The following is a 15,438-nucleotide window of genomic DNA, read 5'->3' on the forward strand; positions in this document are numbered from 1 at the left end:
AATAAAATTGCCCAGAATATGTATTTCTGCCCAAATTTGTATTAGGCTTTCTTGGTGGTTCTCTTAACTGTTCCTTCTCCCATGATGCCTTTGATTCTTGTGGTCTGTACTGCTCTGCTCCCCGGGGAATGATCGCCTTATTCCTCTGTAGAGGTTTACAGGTAAGAGGGCTCATGCCCTTGTGGGCTTCAGTGTATAGGAACATTACAGACACACTCTCAGGTCTTGGAAACAACCGATGAATTTGGTATTTAGGGTTGGCCAGCTCATCTGCTGAACTTTGTTTTGCTGAGGGCACGGATGGCACCTGTTACCCAGCTGGGGAGGGGACAGCTCACTTCCCAGGAGTACAGAAGAACGGGAAGTCTTGGTAGCCAAGAGCAGGTATGAGAAACACACTTCTTTCCAGCAGTAGTTCCACAGAACTGGGCCTGCCTGCCTGCCTACCGCTGTGTAAATTGTAGGGTTGTGAGCTTTGAAGTTGCAGTCTCTGGGGAGGCCATTAGGCCTCATAGGCTTGCTCACTGCTGCCTGTAGCTGGAGAATGGGTGCTTTCATTCCCCACCTCGAGGTTGGGGTGGTGAGTGGGTGCCAGAGCTTCCTGACCCATCTCACTGGAGTGAGGACCACCATAGAAAATACCTTAGGTTCAGGACTCATACTCTGCATTGAGTTTTATCTCTGCAAACTTTACATGTTTGTCTAATTGTATTTTGCTAAGCATTTAAACTTCCTTATAGACCTTCTGAATACTTCATTGCCTATGTTAACATACAGATAGATGCTAGCTTTCATACTTTCCCAAGGCACTTAGCATTGAAGTCTGTTCTTTCCTGTTTAGTCCATGCTCAGATGTGCATGTTCTAGAGTGGCATGCAGTGTTCCTTTTCTGAGTGGTCTGGAGTGGAGTCAGGTCTCATTCGCTCTGTCAGCCTCTTCAGTGACTTCCAACAAAGATCTTTTCCTCACCTTTATCACTTACGACTTGGAATCTTATTATTAACTTTTATTTTCAAATTTACATATAAATATAGTATACTTTGTTTATCCTCCCTTCCCCCTTCCCTCCCACTGAACCTTGTCTACCCAGCAAGTCCCTAGCCTCCTCCTTGTCTTTGCCATGTGGCCCATGTCTTTAACTGGGGATGGCTGCATAAATGTAGGTGGGGAGTTCGGTGGGCAGGGGTGACCAAAACAGTGACCAAAACATCCCGGGAGCAGGTGTGACTGTAACCCACCCTCCCCTAGCAGCCATTACTGCCTGCATCTCCTCCAGGAGAGCTGGGAGCATCCCTCCTCCCCCCATGATGGAGTGTATATGGTCCCAGTCTTGTACACATAGCTGCTCGCTGTGAATTCATGGATGTAGGCAGCCATGTCGTGTCCAGACCACGTGTTTCACTGCACTCCTTCCTTCAGTGTTCCTGAGCCTGGGAGGGTAACACAGAGCTTCTTAGCCACTCACTCGCAGCACTTTGACCAGTTCGGAGTCTCTGGGAGTGGTCACCTGCTGTAAACAGGCCTCTACAACAAGGCTGAGGAGCTCCGGCCTTTGGGTACAAACATATTTAGAAGGTAGTTTGAGGTCCATAAAGCAAGATAACAGAGTAGTTCATTTGTCTTCCCCAACTCCCCTTTAGCTATGACCATCCCAGCCATAAGTTTTTGACCAGGTTTACACTACCAGGCACATTTCTTCCCTGTAGAAAAGGCCTAAAACCCAGGCCAAAAACAGTTGGTCATTACTGTGCGGGCAGGGTGGTATTGTAGCTCATAGGGTCTACACCTGGGTAAGACTGCTGATACTTCTCTCCACCAGCAGACAGGAGAGTGTGTTTGTGAAAGCCAGCCCGGAGAAAGGAGGCTTCCCAGCAGAGTAGCTACTTGTCTCTGCCATTTTCTTTTAGTTCCTTTGACAGTCTTGCTGTATAGCCTGTGCTGGCCTCCAGTGTGAGACGAGTCCTCCCTGCAGGTGCTCAGATTACAGTTGTGTGTCTGTGAGGTATGCACCTGGATGTAGTTTGATTCTAGTTCAGCAGCTTTGGCAAGGATTCTGCATGAAGGTGTTCTAATTTCTCATAGCATTTTAAGAGAGGACACTTAGTGTCTGCCCCTCCCTCTCTGGGGGTGCTGAGTTTAGGGGACTGGTCTGATGCTACTTGTGTTCAGATGTTAAACTCTTGCCCCCAGGATGTGGTTGCCTCTTGCCCCCAGGATGTGGTTGACTCCTCGAGGACGAGGCTCTCCTGTGTACCCCAGCTGTTGTTGTATAACCCCCCTCCCCAAGTTATCCCTAACTGGTTAATAAAGACCCCACAGTCTGGGCTGGGCAGAAGTGGGGGCAGAGACAAAAGCTGGTGTACATGAGGGTTTCCTTGTTGTCCTCGGGGATCATCCAAGCCAGCACACTACTGTCCTTTGTTACTGAGCCGTACTCTTCCTCCCCAGACATTTTTGAAGGTGGTTCATTTTGAAGGGAAGCTGTTGAGCACTAGGCTCGGTTCTGTGAGAAGTGGAGAGAGGAGTCACAGGAGTCAGGCTGCTTGCTGGGGCCTGTCATCCTCAGACCCTGTTCTCAGTCGTGCTGGTGAGCGTGGTGAGACCAAGTGTGTGCAGATGGGACAAAACCATGCGGGGCTGGATAGCAAGGCTTAGAGTGCTGCCTGGAAGTGCTCTCTTACGTACGCGTTACTCCTCTGAGTATGGCCCTTGCTTTTGTTCTACTTGACTGGCTCGATGGTATCACCCCATAGCCCAGATCAAGCCTCTCTGACTGCCTGTTGTTTCCCACTTACTGGCTTCCCTCAAGAGTTTGTATGTAGTCCGATTAAAGTGATATTTGCAGTTATTTATTGCTGCTGTGTCCAGTCGTCAGGAGGCTTGTGATCTCTACCTGCAAACTCCCTTTCTTACCACAGCCTCCTTAGTGCTCAGAAGAAAAGGAGCATGGAGTATTGGAGCTTCCCCTAGCCACAGTCCCTTTGCATCCCAGTCTTTGTGCTGTATGGTTTTGTGTACAGCGCAAAGACAGTCTGTGTTTTGTGGTCTGTGGGTTGTTCCCCCACTTCCTTCCTTCCCCTGATCTGAGGTTTGGAACTCAGGGCTTCTTCAAACGTTGACAGGCAGCTGCTCTGCTTCCTCAGCCTTGCTTATTGTCATTTTATTTACTTTTTGAGATACAGTTTCATTCTACAATAGAGCCTGAGCTGGCTTTGACCTTGTGACCCTACCTCCCTCCTGTGTGAGCTCTCTGTGTAGCTGGAGTTATGGCTGTGTGGCACTGTGCCAGGCCAGAAACCCGTATTTCTTGATATGAGGATAAGGCCATTGCCACTCTAGTGCACCTGGGGAGCTCGCTGCAGGCCTGTTGTGACAGTCTCAGCTCCCTGGTTCACTTTACTGCAGGGCAGGGGTGGGGCGGGGGCGGGGGCGGGGCTGCATTGCCCCCTTCAGTGTACTCTGAGTGAGGCAAGGTTCCCACCTTACCTCCCTCCCTTTCCTGGTACATTGTGAGAACAGTTTTTCTTTGGGAGTTGTTCTCATCTGGGCCTTTGGTGCTTCTTGGATCATGGCTGCTTTGGCGCCTGTGTCATCTAAAGCCTAGATAGCAGTGAGGTGGGCTGCTCTCAGATCGGGACTTAGCCGGCTGGCCCTCCCACCTTCCGACTCATGCTGACTGCTGGCAGTGCCCTTTAGCCCCATGTTGTCAGTAGCTTCTCACAGTGCGCCTTGGTCATACCTCGCTTTTTATATGGTACTGGTGATCCAGCCCTGGTCTGACAGACATACACTCCACCACTGAGCCACATCCTCAGCCCTCTGTGGCTCAGTCCTGTGACAGTAGCCTGCATGTCTGTGCTGTCATGTGGCTGGCATAAAGAGCTGGTGGAGAGTCTAGAGGGCTGTCTTAGAGCCTTGGCCGGCCAGAGTTTAGCTTCTCATGCTCTTTAATTCTTCCTGAACCATGCTGCTGAGCTCTGCCTCAGGGCAGGATCGCTGGCCTCTCTTCCTCTCAGTGTCTGTCCCATGAGCTCAGGGACGTCTGAAGCTGATGTGCTCAGTATAAAGAGGGGTGAGGTGCTCTTCATATTTGGAAATGGGCCTGTGGCTGCAGGTGCAGTTGCTTGTGGTTCTTGGTATCACATGGCCTCATGGGTTTGTTCCCTGCTCCGTTAGGATTTTCAGAACCCTGCTTCCCCTCCAGCAGTCTTCTAAAATCCGATGCCTACTGCTCATAGCCCCTCGCTGCCCCCTCCCGCCGACTAGCTCCCTCCCCCATTTAAAATCTTTGACTCCTCCCTGCTTCAGTGTGCTGCAGGAGGAAGGAGAGCAGGGTTTGCAGTGGGTCTGGAGCACTTGTTAAGCTGGCCTTTGCCATTGCAGTGCTCGCACTGCCTTATGGCTGTAGACGTCATCACTTCCCTTAGGTTTCGCTCAAGCAGGTGTCCTGTCTGTTCAGGCCCTGCTGCGGTTGGGTTCAGGACTAGTGATAGGCAGGCAGTGCTTTGCCAAGTAGAGGTAAGGGACAGGGAGCCAGCTGCATGGGATGCCTGTGTGACCTGTGTGGCTGCCCGCCTCCTGGGATCTGAAGCATCACACTCCCCTCCTGTGGCTGGAGTGTATGTGTGAGATGGTGTGAACCGCATGCACTGATGTGACATTTATCCTCAGCAAGTTTGCTTCCACTGTCTTGACTGGATGCTGTGACTGCCCTAGATGTGCTTTATGGCGGTTTCCCCTCGGCTTGGGGAAACTGAGTACATTTGATTCTTATCGTAAAGGAAAGTAACTTGTTTAGGGCATCTTAGGTGAAAGTGCTGAAATTGCTAAAACACATTACGAAGTTCTATTTTTTATCCCTGAGCAGCAGTAGGTGGACTTAAGTTCAAAATCTGTAGGAGATATGAAGCTGAGGAGCTAGGGATGGATCTCACTGTCTGATCAGTATGGACCATTTGCATGACACTAAATAGCACCACTTACTTACCAGTCATTGCCAGTCATTGTTCTGAAATCACAGATTCTACGTGACAATGTGATAGGACAAAAAATATTTTTAAACCTTGCAAACAACACTTCAGAAATATATGCCAAGACTCATGGTGTGTGTGTGTGTGTGTGTGTGTGTGTGTGTGTGAGAGAGAGAGAGAGAGAGAGAGAGAGAGAGAGAGAGAATAGAGCTTCCTCATAAACCTCTCATTGTGGAACTGATTGATGTCAAGGTGTTGGGGTCAGTCTGTCCTGCAGCGGGGTCTTCATTCCTATTGAGATGGTGGGATGAGATGGGGGAGGAGAGACACCTTTCCTTGGCGCTTTCTGGGTGTAGCCAGCCAGATAAGGACACCATTTAGTCATTTAGGTCTGAGTCACTCTGCTTTGTTTGCTTTTAGTTCAGTATGTCAAGGTGCATCACATCAGTTTCGTGGCCAGTGATGCTTATGTTTGCGTGGTCGGATATCAGCGCACGAGTGTGTGGATGGGCTGTTTGTGTGTGGCGCTGCTGCTGAATCTTGTGGATTTTAAGTTATGTGCTGTGTCTACATGGTGTTGGTTCCTTGGGTGGCTCTCCTTCCTCTGTCTAGGCTGGCGTCTACCCTCGGTAGTCTTGAGCACTATTCTCCCTCAAGGAGTGTTCTTTCTTCTGCTCATGTGGCCTTCACTGATGACTCCTAATAAATGTATGGCACACATGGCTTCCAAGGGTAGCCCGCCTTCCTTTTGTTTGCCCCAGGGAGCTTTGTCTTTGCAGTGAGGACACAAGGAGTCCAGGCCTCCTCCCGCCAGCCTTGCAGTGGTGTTCCCTTGTGACCCACATTCATGCAACAAGCTGCTTCTGAACGCTGACACATGTGACAGTGCAGGGCTTTGCTCTCCACGCTCCTGCATGTAGAGCATGTAGAGCATGCCTGTGGACACGTGTGCTTGCTCAGCTGTCCAGGGTGACAGTGGAGAGTGCAGGACAGGCCAGGGTAGAAGGTTCCGCCTGGGTGTTTGTCCTCTTCTGCCTCATAGTCTGTCACCTCTCCAAGGACACAGCTAGGTCCTCTGGGAAGGAATGCTCCTCACAGCAGATTAGCATACATTTGGGTTTCCTTCCTTCCTTCCTTCCTTCCTTCCTTCCTTCCTTCCTTCCTTCCTTCCTTCCTTCCTTCCTTCCTTCCTTCCTTCCTTCCTTCCTTCCTTCAAGTTTCTGTGAAGCCTTAGCTGCCAACACTATATAAGTACTGTGTTTTAGATTTGGGGGTGGGGGACCCTTGTTTGCTAAGGAGTGTAACCAGTACTTATTCATAATCACTCTTATTTTGAGTCACAGCATCCTGAGAGTAGGAGGCACTATGTTCTAGATGGTCTGATGTTCTGAAAGTTGTGTTTGGAGTTGGAAGGTCTCACCGTGCTGACTGACATTGCTGTGCACAACTCCCCCACCCCTGTGCTTAAAGCAGAGGCTTCTCTGACCAGTTCTGCTGGCTGTAGCTAGTTGTCATTCTTGCTAGCAGCTCCACTTGGGCCTGTCTGGCCTCATTTGAGGAACCTGGTCAGAGGCTTGTTGTTGACCCTCCCCACAAGACACCTGGAACTTCAACACTCCTACACTCAGGAAACCAGTGCTGTGTACCTGCAGGATGAAGACTTATCCAGGGAACTATAGTGAGGACAGGTCTTACAGCTGCAGTCAGCCTGGGTTAGAGAGGTAAAGGAGGTCAGAGAATTGTGTCCTGAGAGGAAAGTTCTGTCGGATCAGTTCTGAGCCACTGTGTCAGGTAGTTAGGCTTCTGTTTGTCCTACTGTTCTTTAGATTTAGACAGTGTTACAGTTTGCTTAGAAGTACTACATCTGGGTGACCAGGCACTTTCATGCCAGCTCACAGGGTCACCTTGCTGGCGACAGCTTGTCAGGTAGATACTGGGCAGTTGATACCACATTTTTCCTGTTTCATGCATTTGTACAAGAGCTCTAAGCCTGACATTACATTTGGATACCATTAATAACCATAAAATAAGGGATATGCCCAGGCAGAGCACTTCAGAGGTATGGAAGAAGTTATGGCGGGAGGTGGCATCAGGCCAGATTGTAGAGTCTTTGAAGATCTGGAAATGTGGTTAGTGATGGCATGTGGAGCCAGGGTCACCGGCTTCTACTACACCTGGATAGATGGACCGTCATGGCAGGAGATGGACAGGCAGGCCTTCCTGAAACATGTGGACCTCTGCATGTCTACATGGTGACAGTGGCCTACTCCTTTTGTGTACTGTGAAAGCCAGTTTCCCTGCCAGCCTGGGTGTGAGCTTCTTGGTGAAGCCCAGTGTGCATCCAGGCTGTGCATTCTGTCCTAGACACCTCATGGCTCTGGGCACAGTTTCCATGTGTCACTGACTGGTTTATGAGAGGTGTTTCAGGGAAGGTCCCAGGCCTCTCTCCTGGTTCCTTTGGCATGAACGCTGTCTGAATTAAAGGACTTTTGCTTTTTGTTGTCTAGATTGCTGTTTGGGGAAGTAGTCTGTTCTGTTCCTTGGAAAAGCAGTCCTGTCTGAATGCTCTCAGGCTTAGAGTGTGCCTTCTGGTTTGTCTCATCTCATTGTTGGGTTTCCTGAGGAGGAAGGTAGCAGTAGACTTACTGAGATCTGACGTCATGCTGCAGCCCATTGGCAGGCAGATGCAGCCAGTCAGGCGCTCCGTGGTATCTGGGTAGGAGAGCTATATAATCCTGGAATAACAGGAAGCGTCCCATATTTCACATCCTGTTGCTGTGGGGTTGGTGACTTGCTGCCGTGACATAATGAAGGTTAGTGGACATTTGTGCATGTGCTCTCGGGGAGTAAGCTGTAGCTGGAATTCTCCAGCCCAGGGTTGGACCTGAGAGCTGATGGGTAGACGACCACTGTAGCACTTCTAGCTAAAGGACTTCACGTTTGCACGAGGAGACAGGCCTAGGCAGGACACTCTTTTTATTCTTTAAAAAGGTATAATTTAACCCATATGTGACCCTTAAAAAATCTAGATAGGGAGGTGAGCTTACACAGAGTTCCCATGTGGGCTGGCTTTCTGTCAGACAGGTCTTGCTGCAGCCCATGAATCAAACTATAGCCACAAAGGCGCTGAGGGCTCTGTGGAGAGGGTTGAAGGAAGATGTTCCTGAGGAGACCAGTGGGGCTTGAACCAGCCACTGTTTAGCTTTTAGGGTTTGCGCTTTGGTTTGATTCTTGGGAGCTTTCAGCAACATCCTTTTTTGAACTGTTTTGACACTCGGCCTCTTTCTTGAGCTACGTCTGACTGTCGGGATGGGTGACCCACAGATCCACTCAGTCCTGCCCAGTACACATTAACTGGGCAGTGTGAGCTGTGTGGTCCACTCAGCTCAGCTTCACGCTCTAGGCTGGAATGCACACCTCGACACCGGCCATGATGTTTTCCTTGTGATAAATGTACTTGGGGGATTTCTGGGAGCTCAGTAAGGCCCAGGCATGCTCCTTCAGGAAGGAAGATGAGTAAGGCTCAGCAGGAAGGGGGTAGGGTGTGGGACGGCAGGAAGGGGGTGGAGGAGGGAGTTCCTGGCACTGAGAAAGGCTACAGAAGGAGGCGAGGAGAGCAGAGGTGCAGTGCCAGCCCATAGCTCTTTATCTGAGGGCAGAGAACCAAGATAGTTCCAGTTTGCTTCAAGAGAGAAACAACATGATACACATTTTGGCATCTAAGCTTTTCTTTCTATAATTTGCACCAGTGAGGTTTTTCTAGGATACAGTATTAGATGATTTGGTTATCAAAATTAGTTGTAGAAGAATCGTGTTTTAGCTTATCTGTAAGCAGGCATATGCACACACACACACACACACTCCTCAAAACAAAAGCTACATGTGTTTAACCAGGTAATATTTTGTATATTATCTCTCCTAGGTTTAGGTTGGTGTACAGAACACAAAATACACACACACTGGTATGCACACACATATGTTCACATTCATTTGGTTTTCAGATGTCTTATACTCATTCTAACTCATTCGTTAAGCTTGTGGTGTGACTGACTCGGGGTCAGAGTGGTTAGGTAGCCCTGGATCAGAGTGGGTTGCCTGCAGCCTGGGTTCTTCAGAGCTCTGCTCAGGGCCCCTATCCTGTCTCTCCTCTGGGGTCCACTTTATCTCCCCGTTTCCTGCCATCTTCTGTGCTTCCTTGTGTCTGCATGTGCTCTGTGTGCAATGCAGCGGATTTAGTTTACCTCCCTTCCAGGCTAGGAGAACATCTTTGGCACGTCCATGGCTTTTATAGTCTAAGGAGAGAGGATTACAAGCCACCGTGAGCCTCTCCTGGGTACCTTTAACTGTTGGCTCCTGGCTCACATCCTGGGTTTGGTGCTCTTCCAAGGGCTTGATGCCCCATAAGGAAATGCCTCACCAGGGAATTCCAGTGGACTGCTTTCCCAGGGAGCCACTTAGAGGCCGTGCCATCTCTTGGGTTTTTCAGACTGTGCTGCGGACCATGTGAAACCACATATTGTTGGGAGAGTTTTGTTTATTCTGTGCTAGCATAAAATTCAGTTCTGATTTTGTTTTATTTTCTTCTTTCAGACTTTTGATGCAAATGATTTGTATCAGGGGCAGAACTTTAACAAGGTCCTCAGCTCCTTGGTGACACTAAATAAAGTAACAGCAGGTAAGACTCTTCAATGTCCTCAGGGTGAGACTGTGAAGGCTCATGTCTTTGGTCTCTGACCTCAAGGTAAAATGAGCATTCATTTCTGCATTGAGAGAGAAGCTGCTTTGGCATTTCACCGTTTGCTGATGGTGTTCTGGGGTTGTGAGTGCTGGGGGAGCACTTCCGGGTGCAGGAGCCTTCAACCTCAGCACACTGCCCTTTACCTGAGCCCTGCATTTCCTGCCTCCTGATTTTAGAGCAGGAGTGGGGCCTGTTGGTTCAGAACACTGGGGTGTGCTGCTGCTGGGGTGTGTCTGTGTCTTCACTGGTACACGCTTAAGATTCAGAAGATGTGGTAGTTTCACACTCCTCACCACTCACAATGCTGGTGTCTCAGTCAGGGTTTCTATTCTGTACAGTCATCATGCTGGGGAGGAGAGGGTTTATTGAGCTTACACTTCCACATTGCTGTTCATTACCAAAGGAAATCAGGACCGGAACTCAAGCAGGTCAGGAAGCAGGAGCTGATGCAGAGGCCATGAAGGGATGTTTCTTACTGGCTTGCTTCCCCTGGCTTGCTCAGCTTGCTCAGCTTGCTCTCTTACAGAACCCAAGACCTCCAGCCCGGGGCTAGCACCACCCACAGGGGCCCTCCCACCCTTGATCACTAATTGAGAATATGCCTTACAGCTGGAGGCACTTTCTCACCTGCAGTGCCTTTCTCTGTGATGACTCCAGCTGTGTCGAGTTGACACAGAACCAGCCAGCACAGTTGATTGCCAAGTTCCTTGTCAGTGTGGCCTTGAGTCCCACAAGGATGTTTGGTCAGTGGTGGGCTGTGCTGTGGTGCATGCTCTGCCAGCTACTTCTGTGTGTGCTGTTGCACCTGACACAGTCTCAGTGCTGTCTTCAGAAAGTACTAGCTTATCATTATACGATGTGTGGCTGTTCATCCGATCTGCCTCCGTACTGGGGCGTGTGTGGCGTGTGCTGGAGACTTAAATGCCTGGCAGTTCCTTGCTGAGCAGTTACTGTTTTTCCAAATGAAGGGATTATTTACAAACATCTATAGAATGGTTTGCAAACTGTTGAGAATTACAGTAGAGAACCAGTAAGTCAGTTCCTGGAGAGGTAATTGGAGAATGAATGGTTATTTATGGAGCAGAAGAATCTGCTCTTTGTTGTGTGTAAATGGCTTGCTTTGTCGTGGACTTCTGCTGTGTCCCTCCAGACTGGCCTGGTTTTAGACCCAGTGTGTGTTGAAGGCTCATTGTATCGGGGGTCTTCAGCACTTTTTCTGTGTACACCACCTTTTCAGACATTGGACTTGGAAGCGATTCTGTGTGTGCTCGGCCCTCATCACATAGGATAAAGTCTTTTGATTCCCTGGGATCCCAGTCTTCACACAGTAGGACTTCAAAATTGCTTCAGAGCCAGTACCGAAGCTTGGTAAGTAAGATGTTTTATTATTTGATTCAAAGGCATTTTGGGCAGAGGGTCTGCAAGAGTGCTTGGGAGGATGCTTGAGCCCCTGCAGATGGAATGCGGACCACCTTGGGCTCCTGGCATTGCTGGGTGGCTCCTGTGTGTGTGGCGGCGTGTGCTGTTCACTGGACCCCTCAGCTGCCGGGCGGTGCTTTCGGACTCTTGTTTATTTGGGTTTATCTTGAAGGCTGCAGCTGCTCATCTAGAGAGGCGAATGCTTACTGTGCACTTGACATGTATGAGGATAAACAACACATTTATACATAAGCCTGGCTACACAGAGAGGCATGATGCGGGAGCCTGCTTCCAGGAGAACAGGGCAGGGCCCAGGTCGTGGAGCAGACGCAGCACTCAAACGCTCAGGGCTGTGTTCAGCAGTACCCTTATGTCCACAGCTCAGTCCACTGAACTCCGTGAGACTCCCCATTAGCAGACCCTACAACTTCCCTCTTCCAGTTAAATTAGAGGACATGGAAAACTGCGGCCTGTTAGTCTTTGGAAGGACTTGCTCATTTGACTGGCAGCTGGAGTGCTTCCAGTTTCACTGAGACTCTTGGGGAATCAGGACTGCCATCCCACTGACTGGAAAGATTGCATGGTGGGGCACCAGCTAATGCCTGCATCTCCCTTAGAGCAGAAGACTGAAGGCAGCTCTTTCTCTGCCCAAAGCCTGCCCCCTAAGCTGACCTCAGTCAGCTCTGGCTGCCCTGGAACTGAGAATGGAGACAGCTCCCCTCCCCTCCCTCTCCCTCTCCCCGTCCTCCTTGGAGGAGGAGAACTTGTGAGTAAAATCTGGAGTGAGGCCATGAGGAGGACGGGAGGCTGCAGCCCGTCCCAGTGCTGCCTGCCGGTGGGGATGGCAGCCCTTGTTTCCCAAGAGGAAATGGGAAACTTCTCAGAAAAAGAAAACCCTCAATTGCCACAGTAAAAGGGGCAACAGGTATTTCTTGCTCAGAATCTAAGTGTGGATTTCTGACACGTTCCTCTCAAGTTTTTAAAAATCAATTTACTACTGTGAGGGAAGGTTTTCTCACGTGTGAGATGCGCTGTCTTGCTTTGAACTCTGCTGATGCTGTTGAATGTCTGGTCTGAGTGCTCATCCACTGGCAGCTCAGTGTGGATGTAGGCCTCAGTGTGGCTGTAGGCCTCAGTGTGGCTGTAGGCCTCAGTGTGGCTGTAGGCCTCAGTGTGGCTGTAGGCCTCAGTGTGGCTGTAGGCCTCAGTGTGGCTGTAGGCCTCAGTGTGGCTGTAGGCCTCAGTGTGGCTCTCAGCGTTGGCAGGGCTAGTGTGAGCGTCACTCCGGTGTCCCTCGTCTCTGGGAGGAGTGACTAGATTGTAATGGCCTTTCCCCTTTCTTGGAGCTGGGGACCCTAGACTCTGGTGTTTTCCTGACATTGCTGTGGTACCAGTCTCCAGGCTGACAGACCCTGCTGAGGGAAGTTATGCCAGAGCCTTTTCACAGGCTTTTATTAGAGCAGCATCTGAGGAAGATGGCCAGGCTGTGTTAGTGCGTTAGAGTTCATCTTCCTGCGCCGTTTCTGATCCACTTGGGCCGTCCGAGAGTGAACGCTCTTCCTGCTGGCCGAGCTTCCTTTCCTCTGGACTTGCTCTTCATTGATCATCATCCACTGAGCACACTTTTCTGAATGGAGCGAAGTTTGCTGTGCAGTGGGGAACAGCTTCTGCTGTGTCTTTGACACTGTGGCAAGGGTTCCTTTGGGGTCCTGTGCCAGTCTGCTGTCTTGAGTGGGCGGAGGGCCAGAAAACACCAGTGTGTTCCCATGGGACCACCTGCGCTGTCCAGTGGGGAGGTGACCAGGACACCTGGCTAGTCTTCATGGATGCCAATGGGCTGTGGTGAGGGGACATCCTGTCAGCTGTGGCTCATCTCAAGATGCAGGTCAAATGAGCCCACAGTGCAGGAGATGGTGTGCTACTGGTATCTGGCCCCTAGAGAGACATGTGCAGATTTTACATATTGACTCTGTTTCTGCGGCGGTGGGGAGAGGCTGGTCTAGGAGTTTGTCGCTGGTCACTTGATGGTATTTATACTTCCCAGTCTCTCCAGAGCCTCACCAAGCTGGGTGGAGAACAGAGACCACACACACACACACACACACACACACACACACACATATACCCGCTAGCCTGCCCTTCTCTGTTCAGAGATCTGCAAGGATGTGAGGTGTAGTTTTCCTGTTTCTGTTTCCCAAATCAATCCTTGTTAAAAACCTTAGAAGGGTTCTTTGTACTGATGGGCATGTTGCTTGGTGTAAGTTTGTAGAACTTTTTTAGAGATCAGTTTAGAAATATCTGTTAAAATTTAAATGTTTTTATGAATGTCCCAGTACTAGAATTTAATATAAAAACTTATTTATATTCACAATGAAAAGTGGATGTATGAATATTTTTTAAGGCAGCCTTTGTAAAGTAAGAGAAACACTGTGTGGAGTACATAGACACTCATTGGCAATAACCTAAAAGTTAGTGACTCAAATGTACAGTGTAGCTTTATGTAGTTGGAAGCATGTCCACAGTATAGAGACTAGTTTGCAAGGTAGAGATAGGCACAGTGATGAGAGAGACAGGGAGAGGGGGGCGGGGAGGGGAGAGAGAGACAGAGAGAGAAGGGGAAGGGGGGGGAGAGAGAGAGAGCGAGAGAGCAAGAGAGAGCGAGAGAGAGCGAGAGAGAGCGAGAGAGAGAGAGAGAGAGAGAGAGAGAGAAAGAGAAGGGGGTAGAGAGAGAGGAAGAGTATAGTGAGGGGAGAGTAGTGTGTGCCCCGCCCATCCGCCCCACCCTCCTGCCTGTAGGATTATAGAGTGTAGAAGTAGCCTAGAGTTCCTTCCCTCCTGGGCTGCAGTCTGACAGTGGTCAAGGTGCACAGAAGACCTGGACCTTTAAGCTTCTTAAAGACCCTTTCCTACTGTTTGTTTTTGAGGCAGGGTCTTACTTTGTAGTGCTGACTGGCCTGGAACTCACCTTGTAGATCAGGCTGGCCTGGAACTCAGATCCATCTGCCTCTGTCTCTGCTCTGCCTCTGCCTCATGCTGGGATTAAAGGCGTGCATCACCATGCTTGGTGCTTTCCTGCTGTTGGAATGTGTTGGCCACCCTTTTACAACAGTGAAGTGTAACTTTTATCGGAAAGTCGACTGTGCTTCATGGACGTTTCTCCCGCTCTTCCCACCTGTCTCCTAGGACATGACTGATACCACCCACAGCCAGCTGGCAGTGCGAGCCAAGTTTAACTTCCAGCAGACTAATGAAGACGAGCTCTCCTTCTCCAAGGGCGACGTCATCCACGTCACGCGAGTGGAGGAAGGAGGCTGGTGGGAGGGCACACACAATGGCAGGACCGGCTGGTTCCCCAGCAACTACGTGCGAGAGATCAAGCCAAGTGGTGAGTGGCTGAGCCTGACTGTGGGAGGAGCCAAAGGGCGTGAGTGTTCTAGTCTTGAGTGCCTATTCTCCATTAAGTACAGAGAAAGCGTCTGGTCTTCAGTGGAATGAACTTATCCTCTCCTGTACCGTGGGGTGCTGGATAAAGGCTTGGCATTAGATCATCACATTTCCCAGATGTCTTTCTAAGAAAAACCTCTTAAGTCTGTTAATTGCTGTCTCTTGCTTTTTGAGACAGAGTCTATGGACATGATGTCCAGGTGATCTTGGAACTCCCGAGCTCAAGTGATTCTCCTGCCTCAGCCTTCTGAGTCACCAGGTTCACAGGTGTGTGCCCCTACAGCCAACCCATGTGCTTGTTTGTGCTGTCACCAGTCTGTGTTATGTTGGAATCCGTGCTTTCCAATGTCCTGGGCCAGGCTGTATTTTTATTACTGCCATTGATTTTTTTTTAACCAGATAGTCACAGGCAGGTAATTTCTGCCATTTTTTTTTTTATTTTTTATGAAAATGTGTTGATTTTCCGGTTTCCTGTTAATTGACACTTTGTTCATGACAAATCTTTCAGGGGTGAATAGCAGCTTTCAGCCTGTGTTCATTGCTGTGATTTGTTTCTTGGAATTGAAAGCTCTCTGGGGCTAATGGTTTAATGCGTGCTTGTCATCAGTGCAAGGCTAGAAAAATCCTGGCACTCAGCGACTTGGGCCAGCAGGACTGAGTTTCTTTGTTTGTGAGACTCAGTACCGTCCCTCTGATAATTTTTGGTTATACTCTTGAATGGATCACTGCTTGTGTCAAGAAGAAGCCCGGGAAAGGACTACTCATTTTCAAGGGGTGTACCATGTGTGCATATGTCTGTGTGTGTGTGAGTATTTGCGCGCGTGTGCGCGCGCGCGCAGGATTGCTTTCTTATTGCACTTGGTTAAG

At 49.6% G+C, this 15,438-nt stretch overlaps 1 protein-coding gene across 5 annotated transcripts in view; it reads left to right on the forward strand.

The window, feature by feature from the left end:
* Positions 1 to 15,438, forward strand: part of Arhgef7 (Rho guanine nucleotide exchange factor 7) — a 110,213-nt gene that overhangs the window by 47,323 nt on the left and 47,452 nt on the right. For 4 of the 5 annotated variants that reach the window (XM_052161961.1, XM_052161957.1, XM_052161958.1 and 1 more), the window contains exons 3-5: positions 9,561 to 9,645; positions 10,946 to 11,076; positions 14,311 to 14,512. In XM_052161961.1, coding sequence (XP_052017921.1) covers positions 9,561 to 9,645; positions 10,946 to 11,076; positions 14,311 to 14,512 — 418 coding nt within the window. Of the gene's footprint in view, positions 1 to 7,708; positions 7,784 to 9,560; positions 9,646 to 10,945; positions 11,077 to 14,310; positions 14,513 to 15,438 lie in introns of those variants that run through there. The other variant, XM_052161959.1, reaches the window with a different exon arrangement.

Source organism: Apodemus sylvaticus, chromosome 18 (genome assembly GCF_947179515.1).
Source record: "Apodemus sylvaticus chromosome 18, mApoSyl1.1, whole genome shotgun sequence".
Lineage (NCBI taxonomy): Eukaryota > Metazoa > Chordata > Mammalia > Rodentia > Muridae > Apodemus > Apodemus sylvaticus.